Source organism: Protopterus annectens, chromosome 4.part1 (genome assembly GCF_019279795.1).
Source record: "Protopterus annectens isolate FY-2018-M chromosome 4.part1, PAN1.0, whole genome shotgun sequence".
Taxonomy (NCBI): Eukaryota; Metazoa; Chordata; order Ceratodontiformes; family Protopteridae; genus Protopterus; species Protopterus annectens.
Genome location: NC_056734.1, coordinates 356,310,829 through 356,337,285, shown reverse-complemented (window position 1 = coordinate 356,337,285; position 26,457 = coordinate 356,310,829). Strand labels below are relative to the sequence as shown.

The following is a 26,457-nucleotide window of genomic DNA, read 5'->3' as shown; positions in this document are numbered from 1 at the left end:
TGCCTGTCAACAGTCTTCAACATTTGTAAACTACACATATCACCCTAGTCTGTTCACCCTGTGCATCAGACCATATGAGCATGTCCCTGCACTGATGGTGTGGATGTCAGGGATGCACCACAGGCATCATCATATGCACAGGGTGTTAATGTTTGCCGGAGACCTAGGCTGCACTGTTGTTACACAAGACACATACTGTTAACAGTATTGTACACCTGTACTACATGGTATATCTGCTGCCTGTCAACAGTCCTTAGCATTTGTAAACTACACGTATCATCCTAGTCTGTTCACCCTGTGCATCAGACCATATGAGTATGTCCCTGCACCGATGGTGTGGATGTCAGGGATTTGGCACAGGCATCATCATATGCACAGGGTGTTAATGTTTGCCGGAGACCTAGGCTGCACTGTTGTTACACAAGACACATACTGTTAACAGTATTGTACACCTGTACTACATGGTATATCTGCTGCCTGTCAACAGTCCTTAGCATTTGTAAACTACACGTATCATCCTAGTCTGTTCACCCTGTGCATCAGACCATATGAGTATGTCCCTGCACCGATGGTGTGGATGTCAGGGATTTGGCACAGGCATCATCATATGCACAGGGTGTTAATGTTTGCCAGAGGCCTAGGCTGCACCATTGGATGACATCATGTGTGTGGGTTTGGGTCTTTGATCTAATTGGACGTGTGTGGATGTTATGCATGTGTGTGTTGTGGTGCCCTACATATGTGTCCAGTGTGTGCGTGTATGTCTGCACACAGTTCTCACATGTGTCTGGCCTGCACAGGGGTATTATTGACAGCTACAGACTGTACAGGCGAGGTTTTGCAGTTCATGGTGTCCGGATACAGACATGTGACCTGTGCCTGCCAGGAGTTGCACGGGCACTACCAGACAGAGGTGCAAATTGGGTACTGTCTGATGTCACTAGTCCACTGGAACTGTGCCCCTGTTGGGACCATCCTGAGCCACGTGCACGTGGCCTGCTGTGTCATGGTGTGGACAGCACAGCACCAGATGCACTGCTGCTGCTACTGCCACTATGGGAGTGGGCATGTGAGGTAGCTCGTACACATAGACCTGACACAGGTGATGTAGCAGGCCTACGTCCACATGCCCGACACTTCACTCCTACCAAATGTTTCAACACAGACAGCTCACGCTCGCGGATTGTAATGCCATGGTCAAGGACTCCAACCATGTCACCCAACCGTCTATCCAAAGCATCAGCAATCTGCTGTTGAGCATTTACCATTGCCTGAATGCTGTTGTTTAAAGAATGGACAGCAGTCCTCTGTAGCCTCTGATATTCTCTGTTGTGCCATTCAGCACATGTCTGTGCCTCCATTACAGCCTGAAACATGCATCTGGTGACACTAGCTGCTGTGCTCTGTCATGCAGGAGCATGTTGGCCAGAGGTCCTCCTACGAGCAGCACTGGCCATGTACCTGTGTGGGGAACCACCAGTAGTTTGACTGACACGATGGTGTGCAGGCACACCTTCCATAGCCCCCACACTTTCCTGTTTCAAGCTACCACGCACCAACTGTCCTTTCTCTATGCCTACTGGTGATGGGGTATGTGCAGGTATGGGATCTGTGTGCGGGGATGGGGTGGATATAGATGGAATGGCAACCAATGGCACAGTTTCAGCCCCTGACAACTCCGCCTGTGTCCCAGTCATACGTTCATCATCACTGCTGGAGTCTGTGGGGACACTAACATCTGATGTACCACAGGAGGGCAATGCACCTACATCACCTGTGAAGGCAGACAAGAACTGTACATTACAATCTATACAATATACACACACACACACACACACACACACACACACACACACACACATGTGATATGACAGAAGGCATGCAACATGCATGTGATACGGCAGACGGCATGCAGCGCAGACAGTAATAGTGGTAGTTATCATACAACCCTAGGTTGCACACAACAGCATACATGTGCCATAGCAGACGGTATGCAAATTACACAATCATAGTAGTGGTTAGCATACATCCCTGTGTAACATCATGTGGACCAGCACAGGTTAACAGTACACCTGCCTGATGTGTGGCATATGACCTTGATAATCACATGTAGTATGACATTTGATCTGCTGATGTGTGCAATGACATGCATACATGTTTAACACAATGGTCTCCTGTCAAATATACAGTGGGGCAATGGTGTACGAATGCAGTGTTGTCTTTCCACCCTACAGATATACTGCAAATTTAGCTGATGTGCATGGCCATTGTAGGGAATCATGAGGCGTCTCTAGTGCTATACAGTGTGAGCTACAGACAGGGTTCATAGCCATGTCTGTGTTCAGATACATTACATATATACTGTGGATTGTGACCCACATCACTGAAGTGTATACACACTAAACCATGATGTAGAAGTTGTGACACAGGTCACTGATGGGTATACGGATGACACCCCATGCACATCTGCAACCATATTGCTGCAGCCTGTCAATTATGGCCAGACATGGCAAACACATCGGTACACCATGTCCCACATGACATCTGTGTACCACACACTCACACATACAGACACACACACAGACACACACACACACACACACACACACACACACACATGAGGAGCTAGTATGGCATTTATGTCCATCACCAGCAATGGGAATGCACTGCATCTGTGGCCTGATGTGGATACTGTGCAGTCGACTGCTGTCATGTTGCAACACCCTCAAGATCTTCAACACATCTTCTGTGGTGGATTGATGTTACGCCTACATAAGATGTGCACAGGCCTGTAGGATGTCTAGTGTTCCACATCTACATTATGACCATTATACAAAGGCCATGGCTGAACCATGTGTAGCCATTGTATGACAGGGTGTACACAAGCACAACACGTCTACTGTGTGTGTTGCTCCATGTCTCTGGCCATCCTCCATGGCTATGTGTGTACATGTGTTGTCCAAATTATTGTGATGGGCATCTATTTCACATGTCTGTGTTGTCCCATATGACATATATGCTCCACTGACAACAGGGTTATGCAGATAAAGGGTGGTATGTGGGATATGTTTTCAGGCTAGGTAGGCAGTGTAGCAGCCAGGCCAATAGATGTCATGGACATCACATTGTGCGACATTCATAGCAGGGCTATGATCCACACCAGTGAAACCTGTTTGCTGGCCATACTCCAGCCCACTGTGTAGGACTGTTTGTATTCACCACATGTGAATATCAGATCTGTTGCACATTCCTAAAGTGAACAGCACCTCCACCATTGTATGCACAGCTATCAACACATCTGGCAATAAAGTTTGTGAGGATTCATGATGGTGAAATGCTTCACATAGTTTGCAAGTGTTGCACATGGGTAGTCATTGTGATGCATTGCAGATCCGACCTGTATATTGTGATAGGACCATACATTATGTGCACATGTTGTGAATGGCCACATGGCAGATAGATTTGTGCATTATGGTTCCTGATAAATAATAACACTCTCACCTGCAATGGGCTGCTGTCACAGCGGAATGCCAGAGGTACCTAAATAGGAGTAACACAGCAGTATGAGCATAATCCACCCCTGTATAAAGGCTACAGGGAACAATGTGCATAATACATACACCAGTACATTAGACTATACTATGGTGTATGCACGTGTGCATACACAGAGTAGCACACTATAGTATGCGGCATGTGTGTATACATGCCTTGCATATGATGTTACATTATATATTGTACAGTGACACATGCAGCTATATGGTATATAGTTGTTATAGGTGCAGTACTGACTTACCAGGCAACTCCAGACTCAGTGTTTGAGAGACACCCACCTCAATATCGGCTAAGGCTTGTGGATGTGGTTCTGCAGGTGTCCCCAGGTTAGCCAGTAGCTCCTCGGTACGTGTGAGTGGGGGCTGGGTTGGTGGTCTACCACCTGTTGCACCTTGTTCCCTGGTGATTGCATTTGCATGCTGTTTCGCCCATCTAATGAGGTTTGTACAGTGTCTGCACACCTGCTGGTATGAGCGGTTGTGGCCACTGACATCATTAACCCTCCTGCGAAGTTCCACCCCCAGGACATCCCGCTGCTGTGCATCCTGTAGCACATGGCTGAACAGGATATCATGATTGTCGAGTAGGTATGAGATAAGGACCTCATCCTTCAAGCATGTAAAAGGGGGAAGCCTTGCATGCGGCATACCTGGAAGACATAATGATGGAGACCGGTCACAATACCTCAGAGACATACAGAGCTACAGCTGAACATACATGTGTATCGCATTAATTCAGTTTAAATAGTTGTATTTGCAAACCTACATAACACTGACATGTTTGTGTCACACACATGTGACACTCAATGTTGAGTGGATATTATCACCATATATGTGTGTGTATGTGTCACCTGATTACATTGCTCATACTCCATGTGGTTGCTGTCTTGATGTGGGCATGTCTGTTTTGCCTGTACTGGTGTTCCTACCTATCAGCACATGGTTAGATGTGTCCACATTAATGCAGTTAACCTTGATACAGTGTATATGTCACATATAAGGACTTACACTGCCTTAACAGACATGACCTGTGACCCTGCAGACATGCTCACATAAGGTTTTACATGTATGTGTTCTGCCATATGCATCTACATGGCACTGTACAGCGATTCAACATCCTGCCATGTATCACCTGTGTTGCACATGTGATATACATGGGACACTGGCTAGCCAGATGGTATTTGTAGGGATGGATATCAACTATAGCATGTACAGTCAAACTCAACTAGTGGGCTATATGCCATGGGCCATGTATGCATCTAGGATGAAAAGTTACCTGGCAGTAGGTGACAGGCGGGTCTGTGGGGCCAGGTGGAGCAGTGCCACATTACTGATCCATAGGGTTAATGATGCATATACCATTTGTTACCATGCGGTCATCACACCATGTTTGAGAGGGGAGCAATGTGTAGCTTTGACTGACAGGAATGCATAGTATGGCAAGACTATGACAAGTGTATGGGACAAGGATCTGTCCAGCATGCAGTAGGTGGATGTCCATGAAGTATGTGTTTGAGATCAGGATGAGTATGTGTAGCATGTCCGGCATCACTGGGTTGGACATGGATTTATTCAGGGTATGCATCATGCTACATAGTGGAGATGGGGAATGGGAAGGCTGGTGTTAGCCATCTGCACATGGCCAATACCCCTTAAAGAAAATATGTGATCTGATATGGGTCACTTGAGTGTTCTGTATGGCTGGACAATAAGCTCTATATTCATGAATGGCACCTTATCATTATTAGGGTTGCCACATATGACTCCCTGACAGGTGTGGTGACGTAGCTATCACATGGAAGACTACTGCCCAGCTGCATCCCTCACACACAAGTGTCCATTATGTTGACCACTGCCTAGGTGGTAGTTCATGGGTACAGGGTTATTAACATAGGGGTGACAGTGTGAGTAAGCTATTGCTCCTAGGTCATAGTCATTCACATACTTCAATAGGCAGATGCCTTCTGTTCATCTGTGAGGTATGGACTACAATGAGGGGGAATAGAATTCATTAACCCTGACATACTGTAGCTGCCACTAGTGTGATGATCACATATTATTCAGACACCTTCTGTAGTGTTGGTTCTGCCAGCAGTCCTGTTGCAAAACACTCTTGTGACATAGGAATGTACATCTAGTATACCGGGTGTAGGTGGTACATAGTATGGGTGATGATGTCCTATGACCTGGCAAGGTTATGATATGCAGTGTGACATCAACCATACTGTCATCAACATCTGTACTGCTGACATCACTTAAGTGATCAAGGTTCATGGCCTCCCAGACCAGACTCAGCAGGGTAGTAGTGCAGTACTTCCCATTATCAGTGGTGTCTCCCCCTTTGTGGGTTGTGACACCTGTTGGTGTGCACCATTCAGTGTGTACACAACCTGACATGGAGTTATGTTTTACATGATGTGTACATGGAGAGCATCTTGGTTTGCCATATGTGTATGATACAACCTGTAATGTGGGCAGGTCCCATACAGACTGAGTGCAGCTTGTAACTGCATAGTTGTGGGTACAGGGGCCCTGTGGTGTACATGGATATACTTGTGTACCTGTTGGGGGAGGGGGGCATGTGTTTATATTATCCAAGACCTTGTCTGGATTGCTTATTCATGCTAAGCACTTGTTCAGGACTTGTAAAAACTACGTAAGCTAATAATTACTATAGCACTCAATTTTCCACATCACCTACAGGTAAGGGTGAACAGGTTTTGTACATACTTTTCTCATTTGCGCAGAGTAATGTAGCTCTTGTACTCATTTTCTTCACTTATCTAAGTGAATATAGTTCTATATTCAGGCATGCCCAAGAGTCAACTGCCAGTGTTCTCACCTGTCTATCTGATGAATATGGACATATTGAGGCAATGTACACATTGCCTCATGTACACAGACAAGCCTCTCTGCCTATCACCCAACACTACAACCTGTGAGAGATGCACTCATCTAGCCAAACTGGAGGTAAAGGTCTCTCCAACCAAGCCTGACCCTGACTGTCATGTGGAGAAGGTACACAGTTGCACAACACTGCACTCATCACATAAGTCTCACTGAATCTATCCCACCATTAACTTGGAAAATTACTCCTGTACCAACACATTAGCTCAACGGTTTCTGGAATTCATAAACATCAATGCCCTGATTCAACATATCCAGACACCCACCAGGGGCAACAATATTCCAGACCTAGTCATTACCAACATGAGTGACTGGTGCTCCACACGTGAAGCCAACTCCTCATTGGTCCGATCAGACCATGTGCTGAACACCGTTGATATCCACATCCCGCACCTACCCCCAATTAAGGGAACCACAGTATAATATGTCTACAAGGTCAACTACATGCTTCTTAAAAATAACTTTAACAACAAACTATCCAAAATGAAAAAAACAACATAGGCTCCGATCTGGCTAGAATAACTCCAAAAAAGTTTAATGTGAAGCATTTTTCGTGTTCCACCTTTGGAAGAATTCCGAAAAAACTTCATACACAGTTTTAAAATGAAAAAGGCGTCAAAGCAAAGCAAAGTAATTGAATTCAGCCACCATTCAATTAACTAATTAAATACTAAGTTAAATAATTAAAAGTGTTCTGCATCAAAAACCTTTTTCCTTGTGTTAAAAAAGCTCATGTCAGCAAAATAAGATCATTCATTTAAAACTTCTGTTCAAAACTTTCATTTTAAAAACAAAATGCAAAACTGTACTCTAACATAAAGTACAGAAATACTGAATGAAAAGCATAAACGTAGAAAATGTAGTTTTAAATATATGCTTGGAGTGTAAAAGAAGAAAGGAACATAATAATAATAATAATAATAATAATAATAATAATAATAATAATAATAATAAGTATAAAATGAGAACAAATATAACAACAGACTACTGTTCACAACACTAAGAGGTGACAGTGTCTGAAGCAAAAATGTCAATAACTATGGACAGGGTGTCAAATACCTAAAAGTACAAATACATACAGTAAACTCTGATCTAAGACCTTAGATGATGTGTGTTCTAAAAATGATGAAAAATTTTTTTAAACAAATTTTTAGTACTAGACTATAAAAATGTGCAAAGGAACTCAAGATGAAAAACAGGAATAAACTACAACAGTTGCTACCTTTTGCTAACATGAAATGAAATACTGTGTGTGTCACCTCAATAGACTTCTCAACTTCAAAATACAAGTCAAAGATGTGACCTCGTTTAAACCAGGGGGAGTGTGGGAATTCCACCTAAGCTAACTGATGTGGTCCACCTTTTTCATCAACCACTACTTGATCAATCACTTTAAACAAAAAAGCATGGGTAGGATTCACATTACAGTGTCTCGCTAGGGCATTGGTACTACTCTTCTTCCTTATATGATATGTGTGTTCATAAATCCTTTCTTTTAATTTCCTGTCAGTTTTGCCGATATAAAAAGCCAGACATGACTGACAGGAAGCCAGGTAAACCACTGATTTACAACTACAACTGTACCGGCTTCTGGCTTTAAACATGTGTTGATTCACTGTGAAACTAAACCCTGTAGAAATGAATTTACAATAATTACATGCCTCACATTTGTATGTGCCCTCTGTTCTAGTGGGTTTCATAATCGTACTTTCCATGATACTTTTTAGATTTCTACCTTTTCAAAAAATAATAACTGGTTCTTCACCTAATTTCTCTACTAAATCCTTCTCAAAGATCAATAAGTGCCTATTTCTTCTAAGGATTTTACTAATGAACTTCGCTTCCAAAGTAAAAGGGGTAAACTTAGTACAAATATAACAACAGACTTCTGTTCACAAAACTAAGAGGTGACAGTGTCTGAAGCAAAAATGTCATTGACATTGAGTCTGGTTGTGCCCAGTACAAGTTCACCACCAGTAGTCGTGGGCTCAACAGGTACAGACTTGATTTGTTACAAGAAGAGTTTTATTACCCCTTTTACTTTGGAAGCGAAGATCATTAGTAACATCCTCAGAAGAAATTGACACTTATTGACTTTTGAGAAGGATTTAGTAGAGAAACTAGGTGACAAACCAGTTATTATTTTTAGAAAAGGTAGAAATCTAAAAAGTATCATGGAAAGCACGATTATGAAACCCAGTAGAACAGAGGGCACATACAAATGTGAGGCATGCAATTATTGTAAATTAATTTCTACAGGTTCTAGTTTCACAGTGAATCAATACATGTTTAACTCATTCACTCTGGAGCAGCTCTGAGAAAGCTGCCTGCTTAATTCCACCATAGGAACAACAGTGCAGCCTGAGCTCATTTTTAGAAAATCCATTTCTAATACCATACAGAAAACAAATGCTCATAACTCTTTAACTATAGGAGCTAGACTAAAAATGTAAACGCAAATTTTGTTCAGCAGACAATGAACTTTCCAACAGTATAAATGTTGATAGTGCAAATCAGTCATTATTAAATATTTGGCAAGGAATGTTGATATTGTACATATTTTATTTACCTTTTTGGAAAAGCAAAGTGCAATATCTTGGTCAATGTAGTATGTAGCCCCATACAATTTGTATTTAATTTGTTAGTATGAACGTCAGCTTTAAAATGATACCTTAACCATTACTGTGTGATGTTCTTTTATGGAGATATTCACAGAAATATGATTAACATAATATTTCTCATAATTGATATATAAACAAAGCATAATATCTCATCATCTGTAACAGACAGAGCCTACATATCAGTGTAGAAGTTGTGTCACAATGTCAACTTCAAAATGATGCATCACTTGTGTGATCACCATGGTCCCTTGCAAAGATATGGACATAATAATGAGAATTATTGGAAATTTATAATTTTCATATTCCTACAAGACTAAACAAACTGTTCATTCTATAGATGTGTACAGCGCACAGACATAGTTCTTTTACCATGTTGTAAGGAGTAACATTGTCTTCAAAATGAGATATTACTAGGCACACCCACATGCTCCCTTGCAAAGTAAATTACCAAAATATGAAAAAAATCATAATTTCCATAACCTAACTCCAAAACAAATGTTGATATCTGCACATGTGTACAACATACATGCACAATTCTTTTACCATGTTAGAACCAGCAATACTGTCTTCAAAATGAGGTATTACTTAGCACATTCTGATTCTCCATTGCAAAGTTATTTACCAAAATATGAAAAGAAAATCATAATTTCCATAACCTAAGTCCGAAAAAAACTTTGATATCTGCACGTTTACAACATACAGGCCCAATTATTTTACCATGTTGGAACCAGCACTACTGTCTTCAAAATGAGGTATTATGTAGCACATTCAGATTCTCCCCTCTAAAGTTATTTACCAAAATATGAAAAAAATCATAATTTCCATAACCTAAGTCTGAAACAAACTTTGATATCTGCACATGTGTACAACATACAGGCACAATTCTTTTACTAGCAATACTGTCTTCAAAATGAGGTATTACTTAGCACATTCCGATTCTCCCTTGAGAAGTTACTTACCAAAATATGAAAAAACAATCATAATCTCCATAACCTAAGTCCAAAACAAACTTTGATATCTGCGCATGTACAACATACAGGCCCAATTCTTTTACCATGTTGGAATCAGCAATACTGTCTTCAAAATGAGGTATTACTTAGCATATTCAGATTCTCCCTTGTGAAGTTATTTACCAAAATATGAAAAAAAATCATAATTTCCATAACCTGAGTCCTAACAAAACTGATAGTTGTACATGTGTATAGCATTCAGAACCAGTTGTTTTACCATGTAGACACATATGATTGCATTCTTGGAGTAGAGTAGCCAACATACTGCTGAATGTGTACATGTAAAGAGAAAAGGCAAGGTAAGGACCGCCACTCCACTAATGAACCCAGGACAAGCATGGGACTTCAGTGGCAGGCAAGGCCATCTGATCTGTCCGATAGCTGTGCTGGCTACCCACTCAGACAGCTGATACCACTGCAGTCTCATGACCTATTTCAGTGTCAGCAGTCTGCCTTACTTATGCCTTTTCTTTTTACATGTGTCCATTCAGCAATGGACCTAAGGGATCAAGTTCTATATTAGCAAGCCCTTCCTGTCATCTAAACTCTACACATGCCTGATAAAGCAGAGTAAAAACAGAAGTATTGCAGGATGGTCACTGACATAATAGATTGTACGTGGTAGCACTCTCCTCAAACTGTTGTCCTTTCTCAGCATCCTCCTAGTTCCTTACCACAGTTATTTGCCAAACTCAAATATATATATTTTACACAACACATTTCATAATAGAGTTTTACTTACCATACTGGTCCCTACTTGGTCATGGGTATTTTCCATTCTTCTCACAAGCTGCATATTACCAATCCTGCATAGCTCTCTTCACGCCATTGTGGAGGTCAGTCAAGAACAGTGCAATGCCCTCCTCAGATAGGTGAATGCCATCCCTTCTAAGCAGTTGAACATCTTCTGCGGTGATGCTGTCATGACAGATTGTAGATCCACTGACCCTGTGCATCAAGCCATGCATGAACCCATTCTGTAATAGTCTGGCTTTGTGCACTGCCCGTTGACTGTTTGCTGTTTTCCATATCTGTCGAGGACTTATGTCAGACCACACAAAATGACAACATGGCCATCATGACTGCAGGTGTTCAAAAATTGCTGTGATTTGAAACTGTAGCCTTCCAAGTGGTTGACTGATGACATCATTCCTTCCAATGTGAAGCACAAGGATGTCGGGCTCAGGGCAGATGGAACACTTCTCTTTCAACAACTGCAGTACTCTGCTCCAATGCATACCTCTTCTTGTCATCCAGTATACCTTCACACTGGATGTGGGGAAACTCAAGTTGTACTGGTTTTCAATTTCGGAGGCATGGCTGGCAGCCCACTGAATGTAAGAATGGCCACATACCCACACTCTAACTTGTCATTCTCCTGGTCGTGAAGCCAAGTCAGTGTCAAAAGGTGGACAAACCTGCACAGAAAAGAAAATGAAAACAGATTAATACTGATTTTTGACAGAAGACTACATATATAAGCATATCATATGCATTACCTGGTTAGCCCATGTAAATCTTCCATCCTAGCCCCAGGAGCAGTATTCTTTGCATTAGGTACATAAGTGGTGATGACACTGCAGAGGTACATGCCTACTGCACACGCGCGCACACACACACACACACACACACACACACACACACACACACACACATACACACACACACATGTTTTGCATTAGCATGTTCTAATACATGTCAATGTGGAGTGCAGAGGCATTCATTATCATGCAGTAGAAAAACTAAATCATTATAATTCAGTCAAAATAGTATAACACTTGATGTTACTGAGCCCTTCCTCCTCCCACCTAATTTCTGCCCATGACTGACAAAGCGTGGAAACATGCCCAACTACTGAGTATAAGCAGAAGTACAGTAATACAAGCAGAAATGTCAAACTTGTCTGGTTCATCCATGTTAGAATTGGTCATAAAAGTAATAATTCCAGTTATTGCATCTGACCATCACTTTGGTTACAATAAGACCCAAGAGTTTTCCTCAATGCAGTATGTGCACATTGTTAACAGATAATAAATTATTCTTGAAAGCTGAATACATAAACAAAAAATTATAACAACCATCACTGAAACCTGAGCTATAGATAACCTATACTTGTTACACCGTATCTGTATTACGATCTTCAGCAGTCTGACCATGTTTGCACAAGCACTTCCCTGGTACACAAATGAATTATTTCTCCTACCAACATCTTTGTTACTACATGTTATACACATCCCTAAATGAAACATTCACCCAAATGACCCCTTCAGGAAAATGTTGAGATATGCACAATCACCAAAATTATATATATGTGCGTGTGACCAATGTAAATATGTGCAAGTACATTATGAACATACATATATATCCATATACACACACATGAACAAATATATACATGTATAAATACAGCAATAAAAAATCAGGGGTTTAGGAGGGTAGACAGTTGATGAAGAATGGGGGGGGGGGGGTGTTGCTTGCAATGACTCTAAGCAGAGAAAAAAAAACAACCTGGTTTGTGCATTTAAAGCGATAACAACTTTTACTTCTGTGAATTACAGTGACAGCAGCTGAGACTTTTCCCAGAAAAGTGATAATGACTCACTGCTATATTGTAACTGCATGTATTGCTAATGTGATAATGACATTCCTTTCATTACTGCAAAGGTATGCATGCTGAGACATAGGTGAGAGAACTTTTCTCCTTCATCCATTTCATTTCACATAAAAGTTACTCTCTTATAGCAGGTAGAGCACTCTTCTCCCTCCCACATACAGGTAGAGCACTCTTCACCCTCCCACATACAGGTAGAGCACTCTCCTCCCTCCCACATACAAGTAGAGCACTCTCCCCCCCCCACATACAAGTAGAGCACTCTTCTCCCCCCACATACAAGTAGAGCACTCTTCTCCCCCCCACATACAAGTAGAGCACTCTTCCCCCCCACATACAAGTAGAGCACTCTTCTCCCTCACACACACAAGTAGAGCACTCTTATCCCTCCCACATACAGGTAGAGCACTCTTCTCCCTCCCACATACAAGTAGAGCACTCTTCTCCCTCCCACATACAGGTAGAGAACTCTTCTCGCCCCCACATACAAGTAGAGCACCCTTCTCCCCCCCCACATACAAGTAGAGCACTCTTCTCCCCACATACAAGTAGAGCACTCTTATCCCCCACATACAAGTAGAGCACTCTTCTCCCTCCCACATACAGGTAGAGAACTCTTCTCCCCCCCACATACAGGTAGAGCACTCTTCTCCCCCACATACAAGTAGAGCACTCTTCTCCCCCACATACAAGTAGAGCACTCTTCTTCGTCCCACATACAAGTAGAGCACTCTTCTCCCTCCCACATACAGGTAGAGCACTCTTCTCCCTCCCACATACAAGTAGAGCACACTTCTCCCTCCCACATACAGGTAGAGCACTCTTCTCCCTCCCACATAGAAGTAGAACACTCTTTTCCCTCCCACATACAGGTGCACTCTTCTCCCCACATACAAGTAGAGCACTCTTCACCCCCCCACATACAAGTAGAGCACCCTTCTCCCCCCACATACAAGTAGAGCACTCTTATCCCCCACCCACATACAAGTAGAGCACTCTTCTCCCCCCCACATACAAGTAGAGCACTCTTCTCTCCGCCACATACAAGTAGCGCACTCTTATCCCCCACATACAAGTAGAGCACTCTTCTCCCTCCACATACAGGTAGAGCACTCTTCTCCCTCCCACATACAAGTAGAGCACTCTTCTCCCCACATACAAGTAGAGCACTCTCCTCCCTCCCACATACAAGTACAGCACTCTTCTCCCTCCCACATACAAGTAGAGCACTGTGCTCCCTCCCACATACAGGTAGAGCACTCTTCTCCCTCAAAAATACAAGTAGAGCACTCTTCTCCCCCCCACATACAGGTAGAGCACTCTTCTCCCTCCCACATACAAGTAGAGCACTCTTCTCCCCCCATACAAGTAGAGCACTCATCTCCCTCCCACATACAGGTAGAGCACTCTTCTCCCTCCCACATACAAGTAGAGCACTCTCCTCCCTCCCACATACAAGTAGAGCACTCTTCTCCCCCCCACATACAGGTAGAGCACTCTCCTCCCTCCCACATACAAGTAGAGCACTCTCCTCCCTCCCACATACAAGTAGAGCACTCTTCTCCCTCCCACATACAGGTAGAGCACTCTCCTCCCTCCCACATACAAGTAGAGCACTCTCCTCCCTCCCACATACAAGTAGAGCACTCTTCTCCCCCCCACATACAAGTCAAGCACTCTCCTCCCTCCCACATACAAGTAGAGCACTCTTCTCCCTCCCACATACAAGTAGAGCACTCTTCTCCCTCCCATATACAGGTAGAGCACTCTTCTCCCTCCCACATACAAGTAGAGCACTCTCCTCCCTCCTACATACAAGTAGAGCACTCTTCTTCCTCCCACATACAGGTAGAGCACTCTTCTCCCACCCACATACAAGTAGAGCACTCTCCTCCCTCCTACATACAAGTAGAGCACTCTTCTCCCCCCCCACATACAGGTAGAGCACTCTTCTACCTCCCACATACAAGTAGAGCACTCTTCTCCCCACATACAAGTAGAGCACTCCCCACATACAAGTAGAGCACTCTTCTCCCTCCCACATACAGGTAGAGCACTCTTCGCCTCCCCCACATACAAGTAGAGCACTCTTCTTCCTCCCACATACAAGTAGAGCACTCTTCTCCCTCCCACATACAGGTAGAGCACTCTTCTCCCTCCCACATACAGGTAGAGCACTCTTCTCCCCCTCACATACAAATAGAGCACTCTTCTCCCCTCCCACATACAAGTAGAGCACTCTTCTCCCACCCACATGCAAGTAGAGCACTCTTCCCCTCCCACATACAAGTAGAGCACTCTTCTCCCTCCCATATACAGGTAGAGCACTCTTCTCCCATCCACATACAAGTAGAACACTCTTCTCCCTCCCACATACAGGTAGAGCACTCTTCTCCCTCCCACATACAAGTAGAGCACTCTTCTTCCCCCCACATACAAGTAGAGCACTCTTCTCCCTCCCACATACAGGTAGAGCACTCTTCTCCCTCCCACACATGCAGCAGTTTGTCTTTTTCTCCTTTATGTGCATTTACAAGAACCCAAAACCAGTCAAAACTGCACATCAGTCTCCTCTGTTTTACTACATTTCTGTTCTGCTTGCCAACCTTTGTTTATTCCCAATTAACATTATTCACCTTGCAAATTATTTTTTACATTTCGCTGCAAAAAGCTAAAAAATACCGTCCCTCTCCATTAGGGAACACTTTATGGTGGTAGGTAGGGTGACACTTTCACCTAAACATATTTTCTTGAATACTAGAGCCATGTCAAACCTTGTATACACCTGTATAACAAAGGGATCACTTCTTAAATCATCCCAAAAGCATTGATGTGATCCAGCATTACAACTGTGAGGTCCCTACCAGGCTGACTCAATGACCCACTCCATTACCCATCCTTGCCACTCACCCCCAAGCAAGAGCCCACACTGCTCTAGGGACATCCATCATTTTACTATACTTCTAGCAGTTTACCCCCCCCACACACACACACACACACAAAATGTATTCTATGCAAGAGTTCTTTCACTTGGGTTGTAAAGCTGTTGGTGTTAAAAGAATGAGCAAATGTATCTCTGGGAGGGCATTGAAGGGGAAGAGAGTTGCAGATGGCTGTGCAGTTCTTTCTTACAGCAGGCATACATATGGAGCCATCCCCACAAACCCAGGAGTCACCAGCACAAGAGAAAAGCTTACCACTACTCAACAGCCTGCCTGCTACACTTTTTTTTAAATTCATTAATAAACTGTATTCTGGAAAAAAAAGTGACAGACAAAATTAAAGTTCTCTAAAACTGACATTTTAAAATAGTATAATCCATCTTCAAAACATGACAGCTGCCACCTTGCAAAATAATAAAATAGCTGCTCTAACTTCAGGAGCTTGTGTTTGCTTTGTTTCCACTTGTTTGTCAAGTTTCTGTATTCTCAGACCGCATCTTCCAACAAGTTTACATACCTAACCTTTAGCTGTGCACTCTGCCAACGTAGAGATTGCCCCCATTCACACAGAAGCTACTGCAGTGCTTTGATTACTAACCTGTGTGTGCGACAATCTGTTGGATTTGTACTACTAACAAGCACGTCAGTTAGGACTATCCATACAACATTCAATAAATAAAAATTCTCTTCCAGACTGCCAACATTTTCAGTACTACAGACAACTACACCTACCGTATTAGCAACTCCAACAGTCCTAGAACGTGTTCCTCCGTTTACGCTAACAAATTAATTTTGGTATGTTCCTATCAAAGTATCACGGTAAACATGGAACTCGCTTTCCACTGCAAAGCTGTTGTAGTACAGTAAAATCAATTTCTTACTTCCGTTGGGAATTCAGTGTACAAATATTAGTTATTTTTTATTCTTTATTTTTCGTATGCGTTCTCCTTCTCGTTTTCTGCATTATATTTAATATGCCAATTTATTGAAAATGTGTGAATAAGCACCGAGGAGTGGGGTAGTCTGATGCATTATTCCTGCCTAGATGTTTCAGCTTTGTTAGTGGATAAGTTAAGTTAATTTGTGCTCTCCTCCACTGTCTCAGGTAAAGAACCAAAACAGAGTAAAATGGCACATTGCAGCTTGTCATGCTTACTTGCAATTATTCGCATAGCATTGCCAAAACTAACAGGTAAATTGGACTAATTAACTCTGCTCACATAAGTACCCTTCAGCATTCTTATGGCTAACTGTATAACTGTACACATTTCAGAATGGAAAATAAAGCATCTATGACTAAGGTAATTACATCGGGGGTAAAACAGCTTCAGTAGAACCAACTACAAGAAAAGGAAATGTGTACTGTCCTCCACAATCCAGCAGTACTTTAATCATCATTTTGCTAAGATAACTCTAATGCGGGTAAAACGGCTTCAGCAGAACCAGACACTCATCAGGGACAACACCATTATGTGTTATACATAGGTCATACATACTACTTATTTGCAGGTGGAAGCCAAATAAAAAGGAAAAGAAAATCATAGCTGCAGAGGTGCGCAAACCCACCTGCAGCAGACAGACGTTGGTTCCGCAGGCTGAAATACTTCTGGGGAAAGCCATGAAGAGATTGAAACACAAAATAGAGGGATTCAGCAGAAATAGAAGTAAAATCTTACTCCAAAAGAAGAATATATGCTGCTGGACCCCTTTATTTATTCTTTAAAGGATAATGGAAACAACTTTTGGGGGGGTGGAGGTGTTATGCGAGTGCTGGCTTGGATGCCGCTACTCTGATTGGCTGTCACCACTTTCTTTAGGGAAAGAAGACAGTATAAGCTTACTGTAACGCTAAGCTGATTTACTCAAAAAAATTAAATATAAACATATGCTTACTGTGATGTGAAATTTAAGTTGAGAAGGCAACTGACAAAGTTCAGTTAGTTTTTCAACTTAGTTTTCACAAAATGGGACAGAAACAGGACCAGAAAGTCAGTAGCATCTGTGGAAGGCACTCGGGGGGTAACATCATGAAATTACAAATGTCTCATAGCATGCTCAGATGTAAGCACAGAGGCACTATGAGACGGTAGTCGGGGTTAATGACTTAAAGCCAGAGGCCGGTACAGTTGTAGTTCTAAATCAGTGGTTTACCTGGCTTCCTGTCAGTCATGTCTGGCTTTTTATATCGGCAAAACTGACAGGAAATTAAAAGAAAGGATTTATGAACACACATATCATATAAGGAAGAAGAGTAGTACCAATGCCCTAGCGAGACACTGTAATGTGAATCCTACCCATGCTTTTTTGTTTAAAGTGATAGATCAGGTAGTGGTTGATAAAAAAGGTGGACCACATCAGTTACTGTTAGAGAAATGTGAACTTGTTTGGCAGCTTAGGCTGAATTCCTACACTCCCCCTGGTTTAAACGAGGTCACATCTTTGACTTGTATTTTGAAGTTGAGAAGTCTATTGAGGTGACACACACAGTATTTCATTTCATGTTAGCAAAAGGTAGCAACTGTTGTAGTTTATTCCTGTTTTTTGTCGAGTTCCTTTGCACATTTTTATAGTCTAGTACTAAAAATTTGTTTTAAAACATTTTTCAACATTTTTAGAACACAGATCCTCTAAGGTCTTAGAACATAGTTTACTGTATGTATTTGTACTTTTAGGTAATAACTCAATGTGAAGGACATAGTTCAAGCACCAGAATGGAATTTATTAATAAAACCACAAACTGGAAAAAGCATTGACAACGAAATTAACCTAGGTTTCATCCTGTTGTCTGGACTTCTTCAGAATAACATTGTCTATGTAACAACCATCCTATATATCCATACCTATTAATCAATAAAACAATTATCCAATAATGCAATTACCTAAATTGGAAATAAAAACATGTATAATAAAAAAAAAAATAGAAAATACAAAATATAAAAATACCTCATGCCCTATACTGACAAATCAATATTATACTAATCGAATAATGATTTAGTGTATACAACAAGTATATAAAATTATACACCCAATATCTGGACGATATATTTGTTGCTTGGGAAGGTGAAGCGGAGGCGCTTGATGCCTTTATCAAATACATTAATAACACAGTATGGTTTCTAAAGTTTACACATGAATATAATGTTGACACCATCACATATTTAGATGTGAGAATAACCATGGACAAAATACATGGTAGGATGAAATCTAATATTTATAGGAAACCTACTTTTTCAAATTCGTACCTCCAGTACAATAGTTGGCATCCCAGTCACCAAAAAAGAGCCATTGTTAAGGGGCAAATGGTGAGAGCCGCCAGGATGGTCAGTGATCATGGAGATTTTGTGGATGAACTAAAATACATGATTAAATTGTTCTTAAATAGAGGTTATCCCAAGGAATTATGCACGGAATTGTATAATGAAATCAAAAACAAAAGAGAAAAAGGTATTTACAAACCTATTCTTAACTATGACAACACAGACAATTATGAGACAATGTCCACCACACGAAACAATTTGGGCAATTTTCCATTATTATTTATCACCACCTATAACATGGACACTGATTGGATGACATGGATGGTAAATAAAAATTGGGGTATTTTACAATTGGATAAAAATGTGGGAGCAAGATTTGGGTGTGTGCCCAAATTTATATACAAGAAAGATTCATCACTGAGAGACATTTTTGAAAGATGTTCTCTTTCAAAAAATCTACCAAACAGTAGGAGGTGTGGCAATTTTAAATGTGGGAGATGTTCTACTTGTCCACATATATTATTAACAAGAAGCAACTTTACGGTCAACAATCATCATATATGTATCATGGGACACTTTGATTGTTACGTTCAAAATGTGGTATACCTGGCTAAATGCCAGGAGTATCCAGTTTTTTTATGTGGGCAAAACATGTAGGCATTTTAGAGAGAGAATTAGGAAACACATTTTGGATATTAAGCATCTTAAGTCCACTAATGCTTTAGCAAGGCATATTGCTTGTAATACTGGTCACTGTTTTAAATTCTGTGTGTTGCAACAAATTAAGGGTGATCAACAAGGCAGGATCTTGGACATACATCTAGATATATGTGAATTAAAATGGCAACTAAGATTACATGCGCAGAGTTACCCTGGCATCAACAATTATATAACTATTATGCCTTTACTTAAGCTCAAACAAATTCTAGGTTAAGGTTAAGGGCATAAATCAATTTATAGTGATTTTAACAAATGTAACAATTTTAACAGATGTTTTAACAGATATTATTGTTTTGTCATAAATCATTATTTGATTAGTATAATATTGATTTGTCAGTGTAGGGCATGAGGTATTTATGTAGTTTGTATTTTCTATTTTTTATTTTTCATTATGCACGTTTTTATTTCCAATTTATGTAATTGCATTATTGGATAATTGTTTTATTGATTAATAGGTATGGATATATAGGATGGCTGTTACATGGACAATGTTATTCTGAAGAAATAATATTCTTACACGGAAACTCGATCAGTCCAAATCAGTCCAACCAAGGAACTTCTCAAATATACCATTTATTAGACACACAATTCACAATTGTAGACAAGTTGACCTAGGTTTCATCTTGAACTTATACAGACTTCATCAGAACTAACACATCATACTGAAACCACTTCCCTTTATAACACTCCCAGGTTAATTGATTAATTACACTCCCACAAAATTAAAGACACATACCCATCAGACCATACATATACCTAAAAACATATATAAGCTAAAACCATGAATAAAAACATACTATAATATTACATAAAAATAAACATATAAAAATATGTAAGATAAAATCAGTACAAAATGAATAATAAAATAATTTGATTTGTTAATCCAACAATATAAGTTACAAAATGTCTAGATAAAAACAAATGTTATGCCAGAAATTTTAGCCCAGTATATAGAAATAGGATTAAATCAGGGAAATAAATTATATTTATTAATAGACATTGTGATTGCTATAGCAGAAATGTGGTGTATTTAGCTAAGTGCAATCAGTGTCCGGTGTTTTATATTGGAAAAACCTGTCGTACGCTTAGAGAAAGGATAGGGGAGCATTTGCTGGACATTAAACATATGAAAAATACTAATGCACTGGCAAGACATATTAAGATAAATATAGGTCACAAACTCCAATTTTGTATTATTCAGCATGTTATTAAGGATAATCAAGGGCATATTTTGGATGTCCATTTAGATATTAGTGAAACTAAGTGGCAAATAAGGTTAAATGCCACTAGTTATCCTGGAATTAATGACCATATTAGTTTAGCTCCATTACTAAAGTTAAGATATATACTGGGCTAAAATTTCTGCCATAACATTTGTTTTTATCTAGACATTTTGTAACTTATATTGTTGGATTAACAAATCAAATTATTTTATTATTCATTTTGTACTGATTTTATCTTACATATTTTTATATGTTTATTTTTATGTAATATTATAGTATGTTTTATTCATGGTTTTAGCTTATATATGTTTTAGGTATATGTATGGTCTGATGGGTATGTGCATAATTTTGTGGAAATTAATCACATTTCTGCTATAGCAAGTGGTTTCATATGATGTGTTATTGATGAAGTCTGTATAATTTCAAGACGAAACCTAAGTTAATCCTATTTCCTGATGTAAAATTTGCATAAATGGTATATTTGAGAAGTTCCTTGGTTGGACTGATTTGGATTGATCAAGTTTCCGTGTAAGAATATTGGTTCTTCAGTTTATCTGGATTTGTTATTCTGAAGAAGTCCAGACGACAGGACGAAACCTAGGTCAATTTCGTTGTCAATGTTTTTTCCAGTTCGTGGTTTTATTAATAAATTCCATTCTGGTGCTTGAACTACGTCCTTCACATTGAGTTATTGGTTAACTGCGTTTTGTTTTTTTGTTGGTTTGTATTTTTAGGTATTTGACACCCTGTCCATAGTTATTGAAATTTTTGCTTCAGACACTGTCACCTCTTAGTGTTGTGAACAGTAGTCTGTTGTTATATTTGTACTCATTTTATACTTATTATTATTATTATTATTATGTTCCTTTCTTCTTTTACACACCAAGCATATATTTAAAACTAAGTTTTCTACATTTATGCTTTTCATTCAGTATTTCTGTACTTTATGTTAGAGTACAGTTTTGCATTTTGTTTTTAAAATGAAAGTTTTGAACAGAAGTTTTAAATGAATGATCTTATTTTGCCGACATGAGCTTTTTTAACACAAGGAAAAAGGTTTTTGATGCAGAACGCTTTTAATTATTTAACTTAGTATTTAATTAGTTAATTGAATGGTGGCTGAATTCAATTACTGTGCTTTGCTTTGGTGCCTTTTTCATTTAAAAACTGTGTGTGAAATTTTTTTCTTTTGTCTGATGAAGTCTTCCAAAGGTGGAATATGAAAAGCGCTTCACATTAAACTTTTTTGGAGTTATTCTAGCCAGATCGGAGCCTGTGTTGTTTTTTTTACATGCTTCTTAAGACAGACGTGTTGGACATCATGACACCCATGCAGATGGACAGTACTGTTACAACTGCTGAATCCTACAAAAATGCACTCTATAAGCACTTACAGGAGTGCATGGCTTGTGCTATCCCAAACAGAACCAGGACGCTATACTAATTAACTAAACCAATCTGGTGGTCCCCTGCCATAAACATGTTGTACTACAGAAGAAAGAAACTGTTGCAAATGAGAGTACAATACCATGCGTGGAGGAGATCCCTGGCCAGCCTCAGTAAGAAGGTGAGATCCCTTATAAGATCCTCCAAAGCTAGCTACGAAAACTATAATGCAACTAATACCAACAACAACCACAAAGCATTCTATAGCTATGTCACATATCTCGATGTCAACAACCAGATCTCTGAGTTACAGCACAAAGGCACGAACTTTACAGAAACAATTGATATTGGCAACATCCTGGCAGATCCCTCTCAAAGCTGCACACTCTAAAGGCAATATCACAGCATCCATGGGACCGGACAACATCCCAGGCTGCATTTTACATGAACTTCAGATCGTACTGTCTCACCACCTATGCATCATGTTCAATAATAGCCTCACATTGGGCATAGTGCCCCCTGAATGGCGCACAGCAACAGTTATCCCACTCCACAAAGGTGGTGCCACAATGGACCACAGGACCTATTTCCCTATAGACCTGACTAGCCTGGACTGTAAGGCTATGGTGCACATCATGGATCACTGTCACAGAGACATTGGGTACCTCCCAGCCTTTGACCCCTCCCTGTTTTGCATTGTTAAGTCCAGACCATGCCTCCTAAACCTGGTGGACTTCTTAGAGACAGTTACCAAGGCATTAGATGTGGGTAAGGAGGTCCACACAGCCTACCTAAATCTCTCATAGGCTTTCAACACCATTCCTCCTTCTGGTATTATCAACATACCCATCTGCCTGAACATTAACCTCTATGTCATGTAATGGTTTGCAAAGTGGCTCACGGACAGAACCCACACAGTGGGAGTTGCATACTCTAGGTCCGACTATATACCAGTTAAAACTAGCATCCCCCAGGGCTTAGTCCTAGGACCCCTCATGTTCGGTATATACTTCTCTGATGTACAGACAAGCACAGTAGGGCTTTGGCTGAAAAGGTTTGCAGACGACTACAAACTAAGGGACATAATTGTTTCCCCACCTGTTACAGACAACCTACGAAACTCCAGCTATACTCAGTTGCATACTGCATACTCACAGGTGATCTCTGCTTGACATATAAGGCCCATGTCTAACCCTGTATTGCTGGATATGCTCCACCTAAACAGAAGCTCCCAAGAGCCACATGCTCTAGGGATATACACCTAACCACAACGATGAGTAGGACATGCTGGATGGATAGATTTCTGACCGGACACTCCTTATGCTTTGGAACATGATTCCAATGTACATCAGGCAGGGCCCCTCACGAGCACTCTTCAAGGGAAACCTTGACGTGTGGATGGGAGACAGACATGTACCCCGGGGATCACTGCAGTGGCTCTGCTGGACAGAGGCACAGGGAACTATTGGCTCTGCTGTTCAGAGGCACAGGGAACCAACCTATGTGGGTGGCGAAAGCCAACACACGCTAGCTAGGCTTACAGACACTCTTGGTAAGACAGCCTAGTACCTACCTTTGCACATATTACATGTCTTATGTGCATGGATAGTTAAATAGCTCTTCCATTTTATTTTGCTATCATGCTGATAAACTGTTGGCTCACTAAAATACATATGTATCCTGTATTGTGTATTGTAAATGCCAATTGACATAACTAATGTTTGCCTAACATTACAGTAATGCTATGTAGCTTGTAATACATATCTGCCTACAATACTGTAAATTACACAGTTATTGGCACAATATCCCACAATGCAAAACATACTTGCACAGTGGCCCAAACTTCCACATGTTATTCTCTGTAATACACCCATACATATGGCTACAGTAACAATATATCAACATATACTATCCCCTATTATAGCATACTTGTTGGACCAACCCTGCCACTAACGTCGGCTGGTGAGGAGTATTTCTGTTCAAAGCCCTTATATAGCATCCCTTGTGATGTATGCGGTGTTTGCCTTGTGACCGACAGCAGTACACACAAATACTGCAAGCGTTACTATGCTCACCAATACATCACTACAAGATAACTGTTTCCACTATATGGATTGCGTGCACTTTAAATACTACAGAATAGTACTACATACACAGACATACTGACTGTTCTACATACCTTATTAGTAACCCGAGGTGTTGTTAACTGTTGATTCAATCCTTTTCGGTTTGTGTTTCAATGTTCTTTGTAATGTTCCGCTGGTATATACAGATCATTTGAATGTGTGATAACATCCTTTTCTAGTTACATATCGGTAACATGTGGTATCCTGTCCACCAATTTCTGTTTCAAAGTAGTTAATTGGATGCACATCAGCTGTGCAGCTACTCCATTAGCTGATACCATGGCAACAGTGGTGTATAACTGAGTACTCCTTTTGGGTGTTGTCCGTTTGCCTTACTTTTGAGGGAGATGGCCTAGATGTGTTATTGCGATATATTTCAACAGCTATATGGAGACACACAGAGAATATACTAGCTTCATGACTCCCGTAGACTGTGTGTAATGGCTAGACGATTTAGTTCTACATGTGAGTACAGCTGTTATATTTTGGAACAGTGCTACTTATGCAGGGTTTGTTTGTACCTGATACTTCTGCAGATGTTTAAGTCTAGCAAGGATGTTTGGCCAGCTCAAGGCTGTATGGCTATGCATGAACTGTTATATGGTGTTCAGTGTGCTCACCAGACATCCTTGATTTGGTGTATAAGTGTAGCATACTGTGCTGTTACTCACTAATTGCTATCACAACCCTCTGAAATGGGATTAGTGCAAACAAACCCTATTACATCAGCGGCTGTTCCATTGTATAACAGCAGCTATTTCACATAGGGCCATGTTAGTGTGTCTCTGACAAGGTATGTTAAGGCTTCTGCAGATGTCGTACAGTGTGTGAATGATTTGTGATGTTATTACAGTCTGTATTGTAATATGTTTGGGTGTGGGGGTGATAATGGTGGGTGTGCTTAGCAGATGCAGGTGTGTAGGAACTGCTTTTATACATAATCGATATGTGCATGAGGGTTCCTTCCCTATTTGAACACTTATCCTTTTGTGGACTAATACAATGGTAATTGCAGGCTGATTCATTAAGGCACTGTTATGTGGTTCCTGTATAGCATGCAGGTGATGTTAGTTCTTGAATCCCTTCGGTAATACATCAGAATGTAATAACGTGTTGCTACATGATAGCTGTTTATTTCTGTCATAGGTATTTGCAGTCATCGTAGTTGTGTTGGTGACTGACCCTCTTTGGCTAGGGTTGCCACCTTTTCATATGGCCATAGTGGGTCCTTTTCGGGACACACATCTGATTTTACAGGCTGACACAAACCCATGGTCAGTACAAGGGATAGAACTTTCCTTTCTTGCCTAATTATAAGCTTATTCTTGTAGCAGTTTAGTTGCTTATCCTGTTTCCTGTACCATGTAGGTATTTTAGATACAGAAATAACTATTGTATGCAACTATTACAGCACATATGGGACATAATTATGTCCTACAATCCCAGAACATTTGCCACGTTTAATATATTTGGTCAGGACACAACCGCCCAAACAGGGAGTGTCCCTCGCAAAGTGGGACAGGTGGTAACACTATCATTGGCTCATGTCCATAGCACATATTTGTAATGGTGTATAGGCATATACTCTCCATATCCTTTGTTCATAAAGGTTAGTAGTGGTGGAATGTGTGATTGCTATGATCTGTGTTATACACATATGTGAACACTTCAACCGCTGTATACGGGAGACCTATGGAATACCAAAACCACAGTGTTCCGACACACACAGTACCGGGACCAGACTCCCATACCCCACATTATTGACATCAACAGTAAGTCGCAAAGGTAACATGAACATGGAACACACACATGCACACACAGACACACTGCTACCCAAAACATCCAAACAAACCATCCTATACTACGTGTGAGCAGGTGGCCAAGCACCCTACACCCCCCATGTAGGTGTCTGCGCCACCCCACACCACCCCCTACTTTAATATTCTACATCCTAGGTCACGCAAACAGATGCACAAAGCTAACCCACAACCACACATTATAATCCCCCAAGAACACACACACACAGAACACACACTTACACACACTATAGCCCTAAGGAACACACGTACACACAGTAACCTACCCAAACCGCAACACCAGAAG

At 40.8% G+C, this 26,457-nt stretch overlaps 1 protein-coding gene across 1 annotated transcript in view; it reads left to right on the top strand.

Annotated features, from left to right (window-relative positions):
• Nucleotides 1-8,386: 8,386 nt before the first annotated feature.
• LOC122801205 (tetratricopeptide repeat protein 14-like) overlaps nucleotides 8,387-26,457 on the top strand; it is a 160,690-nt gene continuing 142,619 nt past the window's right edge. The window contains exon 1 of the mRNA XM_044070761.1: nucleotides 8,387-8,453. Coding sequence (XP_043926696.1) covers nucleotides 8,387-8,453 — 67 coding nt within the window. The remainder of the gene's footprint in view (nucleotides 8,454-26,457) is intronic.